We start from the raw sequence: 12,874 nt of genomic DNA, 5'->3' as shown, positions 1-12,874 counted from the left end.
CCGCCAGTATATCGCCGAAGATTAACTGTCAAAGGAATTTATATAAGATCGAAAGACTGATCTGTTAGAAATATAAGATTAGCATGCACCAACAAGATACAATTGAAAACTTAAAGTAATATTGCGAAGATAATTCGTTTCGCGCATATTGTGGCTTGATAGCAAGTACACTGTGTTTTCTGTGCAAAACGTAAAGTTTGTAGTGACATGGACTGCTTGCTTAATTCTCTGCCACGAATATAACTTTACAGTGACCGCTCATCCAGAGTGATGTTATTCGTAGTCGAGGAAGTCTTGCTATGCGTAGTCCAGTAATACGCCCTATATTTTGCCACAATATGTTGCCTGGGCTGATGCGACCTTCTGCTCCGCCACTGTAGGTGCCCAGCACAAGACCTTAACAGCCATCTCCGAAAAACTCAAGTGCAAGGATTCATGTCATCTTTGACTGACATGGGTACATTCCTAGAGATATCTTCCTAAGTTTCGGTAGCATCCTTGGTTTCTTTGACCTGCAGCATGATAATGTGACGCTGCGTTAGGTATAAAAGTTCCTTGTAATTCCCCAATTGTGTTTCTTATATGAGAAACCTGCCACAATGGTATCGGATAATAAAAAACTATGCTACATATGATGAACGATTGACTAACGTTTTGATGCGCATGAGGAATAGCGCCCTGAAACGCCTTCGGACATTGATTATAGCGATCTCGAGAACCGCAAGCGCTAGCTTCGATTTGTAGACATGTGAAATCTACAATAGGAAAATCACTTGGTGCTACTATGATGGAATCTGGAGACGTCACCATACATAATCACTGAATATGCTCACATCATCTGCTTAAAATCTGCCATCAGAAATGTGACAGGAGTAGCCTGCTATACCACTCACCTGATCCTACTCCGACTATTTCAAGTTCTGGGCGGACAATTGCGCCGGACTGGGGCGAGACTGGTCCAAGGCGTGGTGGTAAACCAAAATTACTTCCACGGTTTAGTGTTCTGGAGACGCTCGTTGCACCTGCTGATGAAGAATTCTCTGTTCAACACAAATGGCTTGTCTATCAAAGCTAATATTCTAGATTTATTAAAACTTTTTGAAGATACAGAGGCGATTACGTTTTCATGATTGCGGTTAGGTGCCAAGGTTCACAAAATTAAACTGGTATAAGTTTAGAGAGGTAACATGATTCTGCCTAATTTAGGGCGTGAACTTTTATTTTAACACGAAAGTGTTTTATTCCGGGGTACACCACGGCTCCACTGACGTATTTCCGTCACGGATATGACGTTGCAAAATATACACTGACAGATCGAAAACAAAAAAAAAAACTAGAAGAAAAAGTTCCGTCGAGGGGAATCGAACCTACGACCCTTCGCTTCGCAGTGAGCAGCGCGAACCAACTCGGCCACAGACACCACGTTCTTGAGCTAACTAACGGCGAGCTTTTTATATGAACCATTAATCATTGGCGGTACTCAGATATCGGTGGCACTTTAGCGCGTTTTCATTATCACTAGCGAGACGGCGCAAAGGGCTGCAAGGGCACGCTTTAAAGGTCGTCGCTCCGCGCCTCTACAGGGCGTGATTGCTCGTGCGCAAGTGCTTATCTCCTGAAGATGGTGGTTTGTACATCTTTTGCTCTCACCGCAAGTTTGCGTTGAAGGTACAGAGAGCACGCTCTCTGTAACTTCAACGCTGTCTGTAACTTCAAAGGAGCGCGCTGCTCACTCATAAATATGTTACAACTGTGACAGTTAGTTCACGCCCATCCTGTGTATGCTTTGTTCATTCGCTTCGTTCGTCCTCCTCTGCGTTTGAGCAGCGCGCTTTGACTGTCGAGCTGTGAACGTTGCTAGTTCGCGCTCATCCTGTGCATGTTCTTTCCGTGCGTCCTTTCTGCTCGACCAGCGCGTTGCGAGTTTCGAACTGCTTGCCGTTGTTCGCAGGCATTACAATTCGCTGCTATAGCATTCATTCCTTCGCCCTTGTGCCGAAACAATCCACAACAAACGCTCAACTACCTCTGCGAAGACACGTCTCACTTTCGTGTTAGACCGATTCCTAGGAAAGGGGGATCAGCCATACTTTTTTTTTAACGTTCATTTCGCAGATTCTCAAATCCCTGAGTGATTCGTGTGTATTGTTACAATTAACAGTAAAATGACTCACACATGTATTTTCGCTTGCAGCAAGCCTTTTTATAGTGAAAGCTCTTATGAGATCACAAGAACAGTGTCGTAGTTGCCTGCCGGCGCTCCTGCCGCCGCAACCGCTATCGCGCGAACTAAGAAAAAATGAACTGGGAAAAAATATCAAGTATGGGAAGGGAATTCAACCCCTGCCGTCTGCGCGGCGGTCGAGTATTTTACCACAGAACCACGCTGGTGCTTCAAACTGCTTTGAAAAATGCTCTATACGGACGTCATGTCGAGCAAGGAATCGCGTCAACATATGTAATGTAGCGTGGGCGGAGCGCAAAATAACAAACAGACATCACACAATGCTAAATGCGCAACGAGTGTGCGTTTAAAAGTTATCCAGCCGTTACAAGGTGCTCAGTCATAATTCTTCGTCGTCTTCGGCTGCATGCAGCATCAAAGAGTGTGTACATAATACCTTACTGATGCGCAGCGGGTACCTCGCTTATCCACAGAAAGAAGAATACTGTTTTGGTGGGTGCTTCCCTACTTAACAAAAATTACGATTTGTAGCGTAGTGGATACCTTGCACGTGTATTGGTAGCCCCAACAGAGTTAAGAACGAGCTCGAGAACGCCCGCTCTTCCTGCTTTTGCTGTAGCTGTGCTGCGCGTTCCGCCCAGGCCTGGCGTTTTTTTTTACGCAAACGTCACAACTTTTGTCATTGAGCGGTAATGGCCGCATGCTCTAGAATTCAAAGTGGCACAAGCATTAGCTCGTATGAATAAATGTCGCTTGCTGCATCTATTTAGGCAGCAATATATCTTTTAGCAGCCGCAAAATACTGCAAATAAAGTGTTTCATGGCCTAGTGCTTAATAAAAAAGGTGTTTCATTTGCAGAATGCCGGGAGGAATTCATTCTGTACGCGTTAATTGGTACAAGGTTCATCTGTATAGAATAGTTGTAAAGATAAAGTTGCTGAAACCATGAGTGAACCTAATGATGAGGCGAATAATTCGTTCTATCTACGTTCACCAAACGTCATTTTGTACGTCTAATATTCTCGTTACGAAATTGTCTAAACGATCACCGAACGAACAGGAAAAAAGCGCTATTCCTCACAAGGTCCTCGTAGCGCGGATTCTTACTGCTTGAAATAGTCTTCATCTTTACAAAAACTATACGTACTAAAACAGCAACGTCGCCCCCTAATGGCACAAAATTTTGCTCACCTATATTCAATGGATTTCTAGGACCACCCAGGCCTAAATCAAGAGACAGTGATTCTTCGGAGGTGTCGGAGGGCCTTGATTCAGTTGTCACTTGATTTCGCCTTGGGCCTGTTGAGAACGAGTTTGTTTCTTAGAGACATATCTGTGCCAATAATTCAGGCAGTTCATGCTGTGAAGTGATTGATTGATTGAAAACATTAATATTTACACACAACGTTACAGCATGCAGGTGGGCTGCCTGTCCAATAGCGCAATCTTGTCGTGAGTATTTCTATTATGTGCTGAATATTCTACTACATTATGTCGCATCCGCTTATGCGACCTACGTGTTCCCAACTTTGTAGCCGAGTACGACGTCTTCCAGATATGCTGGACACTGTGAAATGTGCGGGCTTATGCATTTTTAAAGATCATATTAAAGACGATAGTCTTTCTTGGGGAACTTAGACGCAGAAGTTTTGTTCTCTCTGTCTGTCTTTCTGTTTGTCTCTCTGCTACCCGATTCAGCCACCCGGCCAAATTTTAACCACTTTCTAAACGCCCAGCCGCCTTGCACTGGTATCGCCGTTCATACTTGTGAACATTGTCGATCAAAAGCAAATGTTACGCATACCTGAGGCGAAACATCAATACGTAAGTATTAGGTGGTGTTTTCCTTTACTAGAAAATACAGATACGTAATTTTAAAGACCCTAGTGTTTCTTGAGCTGCGCTGAAAATTCTAGTGTTTTTTGGGCTGCGCTGCAAATGCGACGCTAGAAGCCAGATGCTGCAATTCAACATATAGGAAGAGGACTAATGTAGTACGGCGAACAGAAGACTATCGTCTTTCGACGACATTTGCAGCGAAGCACGCAGATACGCGCCCAATTTTAGATGTGAAGCATCCTATAGCGGAGTTCAATCCGGTGGTGGTGGTGGTGGTGTGCGCCGTGACCACCCTTACTGCGCATGCGCAATTCCTTTCCCCTCCACCTCTCCACTTTCCCCCTCACCACTTCCTTCTGAAACGCAGGCTCTACATGCCAAAACACTGCTTCGCATCGCTTCATGGTTCCCTTTAGCGGGAGATTGTGTGATTTTTCTTTCTTGGGGCACTTAAACGGATAAATTTTGGTCTGTCTGTCTTTCGCACGATTCAGCCTCCTCGCCAAAGTTTAAGCACTTGCTGAACGCCCAGCCATCTTGAACGGGTAGCTGAGTTCATACTTGTGAATATTTTCGATCAAAACACAAATATTACGCATATCTGAGGCACAACATCAATACGCAAGGATTAGGCACTGCGTTCCTTTACAAGAAAATACATGGAAGCGTAATTCTAAAGACCCTAGTGCTCCTTAGGCTGCGCTGAAAAGGCGACGCTATGCACGAAAAAGCCTTTGCCTATGAAAGCCCTCTGCACAAGCTCATGTTTCCCGACGTATTGCCAGATGGCGTCCCTATCTCACGCAGCGCCTCCTCTATCGTTTTTCGACGACATTTGCAGTGAAACACGCAAAATGCGGCCAATTTTTTTATTGGCATGCGTTCATTGTCAAAGATATATTTTTTTAACGTTGTCGTTCCGTGGCTAGTTTGATCTTGCAGCTGGATAGCACGACGCAGCGTTATTCCTTCATCGTCCCTATATTTCCGCAGGTATCTCTAGTACAGCCAATTTCTGCGAGGATATCGGTTATTGCGAACCTTGCTACAATGCGATTCACGCTTAACTAACCTAATTATACCTATACGGAGTAACTCCTTCATGCATTGTGGGACATCGGTTATATTGAACTCATGTTGGGAGCCGAACACGCCAACTTGTATCCGTAGATGTGTAACATCTAATAATGAAAAAGCACTTGGTAACGCTACAAATCTGGATTACAGCTATAGATGTCACAATATATTACAACTGAATATGCTGATATAGTGTCTTTTGAATGAAATATCAGAAACGTAAGCGGAGCATTGGTGATATCACTCACCCGTTCCTGCTGCAACGATTTCAAGCTCTGGGCTAATCTGTATACCGGATCCACTCGACACCTGTCCACGCCTCACCGGTGAACCAGAACTTGAACTTCGGCTGGTGGTTTGGGGGGCACTTGTTGCACCACTCGATGAAGCTTTCTCTGTAGTGCAAAAAATATTAATTCGTCGAACGTAGCTGGATGGATGATTCCGTGTTTTTTTACTAGATCGGGGTGAATGAAGTGCCAAAAGGTACGTTGGAAAGAAGAAAACAGGACGTAAAACTATTCTAAGTTTTATAATCATAACTTCTTTTTATTGCTTTGCTTTCTTTAATTACGCGTTCAATGGTGTACCAGTAGTGCATCGGACAAGTAATTCTAAGGTTCTGTGTTCGGATCTTACGGAGGAAAAGGGGGATTTTTCGTGTAATTCAATTAATTTCAAATTACGTAATAACGAACACACTAGAGTTAAAAGACATCAATTATTGTCGCCTGCACTTTTCTTGGTCTAAATGTGTGTTGAATGCACTTCGTGAAAGCGAACTGTCGTTATTACTCGGTATGAGGTGCACCTTGTCCATTTTCGCCGCAGGGCACGGGAATGTTCACATTGCGCTTCTATTGGCCATTGTTCTGTGATGATTTGCCTCGCTGAGCCGCAGCTCCAGCTTCAGCTTCCAAATTAGTTAAACATTTTCATCCCCGATGTGAGGGCATATTCTGCGAGAACAGTGGTACTAGCGACGACCCTCTATGTATATAAATGCGTTTTAGTCAGCACTATTACGGGTGCCCTGCGTATGTCCTGGCAAATGCAACTTCACTGGAGCCATTATAGTGCGTTGTTTCATACAAACGTGGAAGTTCAACAGCTTGACAGTTTCAACAGCTTGGATGTTTCTGTTTATTTTATTAAATCTGTTCATTCAATCACTCACTCCATCCTTCGAAATTGGTAGGGTCGTTAACTGACTCGGAAAAAAAATCACACCATCTCCAGCTCAAGGGGACCATAAGGCGATGTGAAGCAGCGTTTCGGCATGTCGAGCCCGCGTTTCAGAGGGGGAGGGGAGAGGGGGAAAGTGGGAGAGGGGGTAGAGAGGAGGTTGTGGAGAGGTTTTGCGCATGGGCAGTAAGGGTGGTCACGCCGCACACCACAACCACCACCACCGGATGGAACTCCGCCATAAGATGCTTCGCATCTAAAACCTAACCCGCCGCAAGACGGAACTCAAAGGCATCACGGTCTATAAATGGAAAGCAAAGGAAAATACGAGTAAGCCGTGTTACTCACCCGTTGGTATTTGGTGGCCTTGAAGTCCTGGTTTTGTAGCAAAACCTGACGGTTGCTGCCCTTGTTGCTGGCTTATGATTGAAAGTGAATTCTGCGTCTGCGTCGAGACTTGGGAGGTCGCTCCCGCTCCGGTTGTTGATTGTGGTGGGAAGCCGCCTGTGTCCAAAGATTGTAAATTAGGTTATCTTCAGCGACGACGTAGTGTATCGACACACTACGAGATGATGGGCACCCTATACCATTTTTTACAGCGAGATCTAGGGATGTCTTCATCGACAGACCGATGCACTTAAAACCATTCCACAAATTGAAGCAAAATGCGCGTGTCCCGAGAGAATAACGTATACAAGGCCCATCTATTTCTTTTATTAATATAAAGGAAATAATAAATGTGAAATCTGTATGATAATTCCTACGGGATGTTTGAACAATGCGTAGTACGTAGCCTTCGCGACATGCGTTTACTGGCTAGGAAGAAGTTGTACCATTGTAAGAATACAACGATGAGGAAGCCACCGAACAACATCGGTATCTTAATGGCAGGGTCGTAGCCAAGAGAGGGGTTGGGGGGGTTCAAACCCCCCCCCCCCGAAATTTTTCAGTTTTGCTTGCGTATATATGCACGCACACATACAAACGCACGCACAAACATACATAAAGTATGGTTGAACCCCCCCCCCCCGAAAAAAAATGTCTGGCTACGCCCCTGCTTAATGGCATCGGGTGGATATACTATAGACCAACATACCAATGTTTAATCATACCGTTATCCCTGATACTGCGGTCCGAATGCACCCTATGACGTTAAATAACACGATGCGGCGTTTTATGGAAAGCCCCACATCTTGCAGTGCCTAATTTTCAGCATGACTGTTAATAAAGAGGTATAAATTTCCCTCACCTGTGTCTACTTGTGGAACTTGAGGCCCGGGCCCAGGAGGAACAGCGGTAGGTGTTCGAGCTGGTTGCTGACCCTGAGTTGAAATTGAAGTCCGCGTCTGCGAAGAGGCCTGAGAGCTGGCCTCGGCGCCACCTGCTGTCTGTTGCGTCCCCTCTGCGAAGAAAAACGGCAACAGCAATATAAAGTTTGAGTTGCAAATACTGCCAGTTGTGTCCTAAGAATTTCTTTCAAATACATATATAAAGACAAAGCGTAGCGCAAAGAAGGCTTATAGCCTAAATCGCTGTCATAAGCACCATCTCATCATCGGAACTCTGGACAAGTACCTCATGAACAGTCTGCAAAATATTAGCTAGCACTTCATATGAAGCATGCGAACATCATTAAAAAGAATACTATTTCACTGTGCTCTGTGGTCAAATCCACGAACGCCTATATAAAAAACAATCCTGAAACAGCCATACCATCTCCCTGCATGCGTTTGAATTTTTAAATAACTAAAACGCAAGCAGGGGCTAAAAAGCGCGAATGAAAACCTAAGGCTTATCTATAGCTACCGCTATGCCCAATTCTTGAAAAAAATATAGACGAAAGTGTTTCATGTAGCAACGGGCGCGAACTTATTCCGGAACATCTCTAACTGTGCCACTTTTGGATTTACTTGAACTGCTGGTCTATTTCCGAGTGGTGTCGCTCCGGCAAATCTCACTCTCGTTAACTCGCTATCCTTATATATTTTGTGTGTTAACAGCAAGTCTGTGGCAACATTTTATACCAGAGGACGCCAAAGTTCACGCACACTGCTGGCATTTGTCAGGGTTGGTATTCATATTCGCCGTAAAGTTCTAAAACCTTAGCCTTAACCTCAGTGAAGCTCTTGCCCTGTCATGACACCCTTAGGTGACTAAAACACGGAAGTAGTTACTACGATGCTCTCATTTTTACATGATGCAACAGTAATTACTACATTCGAACTGTTTAAACTGGCTGATGGTCACCACAGGTACTCAACAAAGCTGTTTGAGCTGTAATTCAGTTTGCCTTATTCTACTGTGCACTCATCGCCCGCCGTGAGTTTGTGGAAATTTACGAACCCTCTATCATATGTTCTTTCACCACTGACAGAAAAAGCATTTTTTTGCACCGATGGCAATAAGTGTCAGCTTCGTGAATAAACCAGTTTGTGCTTTTAATTTCTCACAGCCAGATCCCCAAATCATAATTCACGTATTTGCATTTCGGTAAGTTCGCAAGGTTATGTTGTGGCTACAGTGCATGCATGGCTGGCTGCGCCACACAAACAAGGACGAGAAAGAAAGAGACACCACGAGTGCCGTGTTCAAGCTAGTGTTTGCGTTGCGCAGACAGTCATGAATCAGTACCAATTCGGCAAACTGACTGTACTTTTAGATACTCTACAGTGAGCTTCAGTTCGCGTTTATTTTATATTTTCTTCTAAAAAGCATCTATGTTTCGAGTAAGAGCGTGCTATCTCCACCAAATTTCATATTTTTCGTTTGCTCCGCTTCAGTTTAAAATGTAACCGTACCAACAAGCCCAGTTGCCGACCTTGTTAAAAAAACAAATTGGCGTTGCACGCAGTCACACGTCCCAGTACATATGCTGTGTTCCTTTGTTGTCCTTTGTGTTGAAATGCTATTTCTTGGCTGTTTTTCATAACTATTGAAACATAGCACATTGCATCTGTTTAGAAATTTACATTTGTAAGTAATGATGCTACTCTGTTTTGAACTTTATATTTGTTAATATTGCTATTTTGTAAAATGACCAGTTGCTGGGAGTAGAAGAGAGTGGCACTGTCTTCGCTTGATGGACTGAAACAGTGCACCATATGAGCGGTCCTGATCATCCTCATTATGACACAACATGCCGTGTCGTCATCCGTGCGATCATCGCAGTTACGTATCTGTCTGCAAAAATTTATGTTCTGCCTTCGCTGTCTAGCTATGCTTGCTAGTTCTAAACGGCTGAGGTGTTCAAGAAACTGCATGTTTTCTAAACGGAATACACTGATATAGCACGTGCTGCTATCGCGAAATATTTAGTGTGTTACCGTAGACACGTGACAATGTTTACAAAATGAGGAACCGGCAGCAACTTTATATGAAGGACTAGCGCGGACTTCTAACAGAAGACATTTCGCAGGCACATAATTCAATCCTACACGTTCTTACTTCCATAGCATTGTGAATTTGGTAAAAAAATTCTATATTTGTAGTTTTGCTTCATAAGCTGAAGTTCAATTCGATGCTGTGGTATTTCAGATACGGCGTGATTTGCAAAGGGAACGATAACAGAATTAGCGTAGTTTCACCCACCTGTGACTACCTGGGTAACTTGAATCGCTGGCCCGGAAGGGACGGCCGCAGGTGTTTGTGTTTGTTGCTGACCCGAAGTTGACATAGCACTCTGCGACGGCACTGAGGCCTGGGAGCTTGACTGTGTGGAACTCAGTGTGGATTCCACAGGGGTTCCACCTACACACAACGAGGTTATTTTTGAGTTACAGTTTCCCTTGTAATGAAAAAATCCGCAAAACGGGGGGTGGGTGCTCGAGCCAACGTTTCGACAAGTGGACTTGTCTTCTTCAAGGCTTGAAGAAGACAAGTCCTGCCGTTTTTTGCAGTTTCCCTTTAAGTAATTTCTGCAGCCATGTGGTTGATTACATTATTGTTTATCTTGCCAAAGAAAACTGCTTGCTAAAACTAGTGCCACATCATTATATTGGAGTGAAACGTGTATTCATTGTGCATTATACGGAGCTCATTTTATCTTCCTATGTTTCGGAGAGTACTGATATACATGACTCCTGCTTTAGAGCATGTAGTCCAAACTAACTGCGGCTTATGCTCTCTACAGCACTGTCCTGGCATAACTATGTTCTCTTCAATTCAAATGGCCATAATGGTTATTTGTAGACCGTGCGGTCTTAACAAAAATTTCGAAAAATAAAAGAACACATTGTCCAGTGAAATGTCCGAAAAACTCCTCACCAGTAATAGTCGAGCTTTGCTGAATACTGATACCTAAATCAGAACTGGGTCCTTGAACGGATGTCTGAGAGGTGCTCCCTCCAATTGTCACTTGGTTTTGTGCGGAGCCTGTAGCAAACAGTTTATTTTAGTGAAATAGTCTTCTATACACTTGCAAGAGCTTGTTAAACTCACGGCCCAATATCGTGCTCATCGGTACAAATTAAAAGAAATCAAACTTTTACAATAGTGTCAATGACAGCAAGTTTAAACGTTCAATAAAACTGGATATCTGTTTTTTGCATGATGCAACGCAATATCAACTGCCTTTGTACCGTTTGATCTCTGCTTTATCGACAAAGAATGAGAAGCTACTTAACATTATCCACTTTTTATACCCCAAGGACCTGAAAATGCAGTGAAGTGAAACAGTCATTGATGTGTCAGGTCATTTACATAAGAGACAACCGAGAAAGTCGTGCCCTAATTAATTAACGATATGTGTGCTGCTATGGCAGAAGCACTTTGTATGAAATATTTGTGCTTGTGGCAAAGCCCGAGTCCCAAGTTGGGTTATCACAATGCTGTCCACATCTTTGTCTTTACTATTTTTTTGTGTTATGTAGGATTGTCTGCGTGTAAACATGAGTTTTGCGCGCTGCATGAGCGATATCGAAGAAAGTGCACAGGGAAGACGATGGCGAACTTTACTGCTTGAACCGCATACCAACATCGTAAGCCGCAGTAACAGAATCGATTGACTTTTATAGCATGTATGTGCATTATTAATAACCTCGCACTACTTTTGAAGAGAAGGCTCCTTAGAGCATTTTACGGCTGCACTAAATAAATATAGCGTCTACGCAAAGTTGTACAATGCACGTATGAAGTCTTGTTTTCAAGAAATAGCGTGCGCTGTATTGTCTGTAAAACAAAACCGTGTTCGTAGCCATTGTCCAGATTTCTGATTATACCAGTCTGTAGATGATCCAAAGTGTGCGGAGGGAAGCGTGAGTCTAGTATAGACAGAAAGGAGGTAAGCTCCAGCTACACATTCGTGCACTTGTATAAGTGAATGCCAGAGTCCTGCACAATGTGTTTTAAGTGTCGCGAGGATCAAAACACGAAACATAGAAACAAACGACGAGCAGTACGGACAACTTCGTTCTGCGATTCGTTTACGATCTCTTTTTGCAAAAGTGTGCTTCGCTCTATAGGCAAGCCTAACGCGCGTACTAGGTGCAAGGCACACTTTTAGCGTATTTGCGTACACTACTGCCCATATCGGGGCAGTACTCGAGGTTGCATGAACGTTTGCGCAACCATCAAATGATGCGTAGCCTAATGCCAATTTCCCGAGCAATCAGGGACCACTTTAAAGCTTTTCTTTGTTCGGCAAGTTTATTTGGACGACGCGTTGAATGATAGAGCTGGTGAAAATTTAGGTAAACATGATCAATTTTTTCTTCAGACCATCATCTGTTGTCAACTTTAGTGATGACAAGAGAAATTGCATCTTTGAGGAAAACTTCGCTAGCATATTTTAGGCTTGTCTGCAAACATCTCTGTGTGTATTCATCATTATTTTTACGACGCGGAGAACTGCGCATCTACTTTTTTGAGTTCCTACTGTTATATCCCTTACACTTCGAAAAGAAGGAGTCTCACCCAGCCCCCTCCTCCTCCCTGCCGCTGTGTCACCTGGCGAAGCATCAGTTTTTTTTTCTAAGTCTCTGTGCTTTTGACGGCGAAGACGTTAATAAAATACATTACTACAATCGATTCTCACTTACCAGCTGCGACTTGATTTCCTGTAATAACTTGGCCAAAAGATGCACCCGGAAGTGATGGAGCCGGTAGATCATGATTAGGTGGGACAGAAGTTGGTATTTGGTTGGAAGGTTCGTTGCTCATCCCAGCGGTAATTGTTACTTGCTTTTGCGCTTCTTGTAATCCTCCTGCGTAAGATACTCTACTGAGCTGAAATTTGCGAACTATGGTGGGTAGAAAACCTCAAGGACGTAAAGATGTTTTGAGCTGCGACTACAGGAATCCTGGCTGAATATGCAAACTGTTATATCAACAGTTTGCCATTGTTTCTTGACAATCCTATGGTGTGCTTCTTTCTTTGATTCTCTCTCTTCTTGTCTTTCTTCCATTTCTTCCTCTATATTTCATGCTTTCTATTTCTTTCTATGCTATGCTTTACTCCCTCCGCTCCTACCCCACCCTCACTTCCCTTTGCCGTCCCATTGCTATGCTATGTTATACAAGGCTATGCTACGCTCTGCTTGCGTGCTTGCATGGATAGCGGAGTGGTTACCGCTCACCTTTGGATCGTAAGT

At 43.7% G+C, this 12,874-nt stretch overlaps 1 protein-coding gene across 1 annotated transcript in view; it reads right to left on the bottom strand.

Annotated features, from left to right (window-relative positions):
* The window catches only part of LOC119402064 (uncharacterized), a gene marked incomplete at its 5' end in the record, with an annotated part of 31,406 nt that extends 18,919 nt beyond the window's left edge, over window positions 1-12,487 (bottom strand). Inside the window, 8 exon segments of the mRNA XM_049418485.1 lie at window positions 894-1,022; window positions 3,378-3,485; window positions 5,351-5,497; window positions 6,636-6,791; window positions 7,537-7,689; window positions 9,876-10,034; window positions 10,551-10,658; window positions 12,323-12,487. Coding sequence (XP_049274442.1) covers window positions 894-1,022; window positions 3,378-3,485; window positions 5,351-5,497; window positions 6,636-6,791; window positions 7,537-7,689; window positions 9,876-10,034; window positions 10,551-10,658; window positions 12,323-12,487 — 1,125 coding nt within the window.
* Between the last annotated feature and the right edge of the window lie 387 nt (window positions 12,488-12,874).

Source organism: Rhipicephalus sanguineus, chromosome 8, assembly GCF_013339695.2.
Source record: "Rhipicephalus sanguineus isolate Rsan-2018 chromosome 8, BIME_Rsan_1.4, whole genome shotgun sequence".
NCBI classification, from domain to species: domain Eukaryota; kingdom Metazoa; phylum Arthropoda; class Arachnida; order Ixodida; family Ixodidae; genus Rhipicephalus; species Rhipicephalus sanguineus.
Note: the sequence above shows the minus strand (reverse complement) of the source record. Positions and strands in the feature narration are given on the sequence as shown.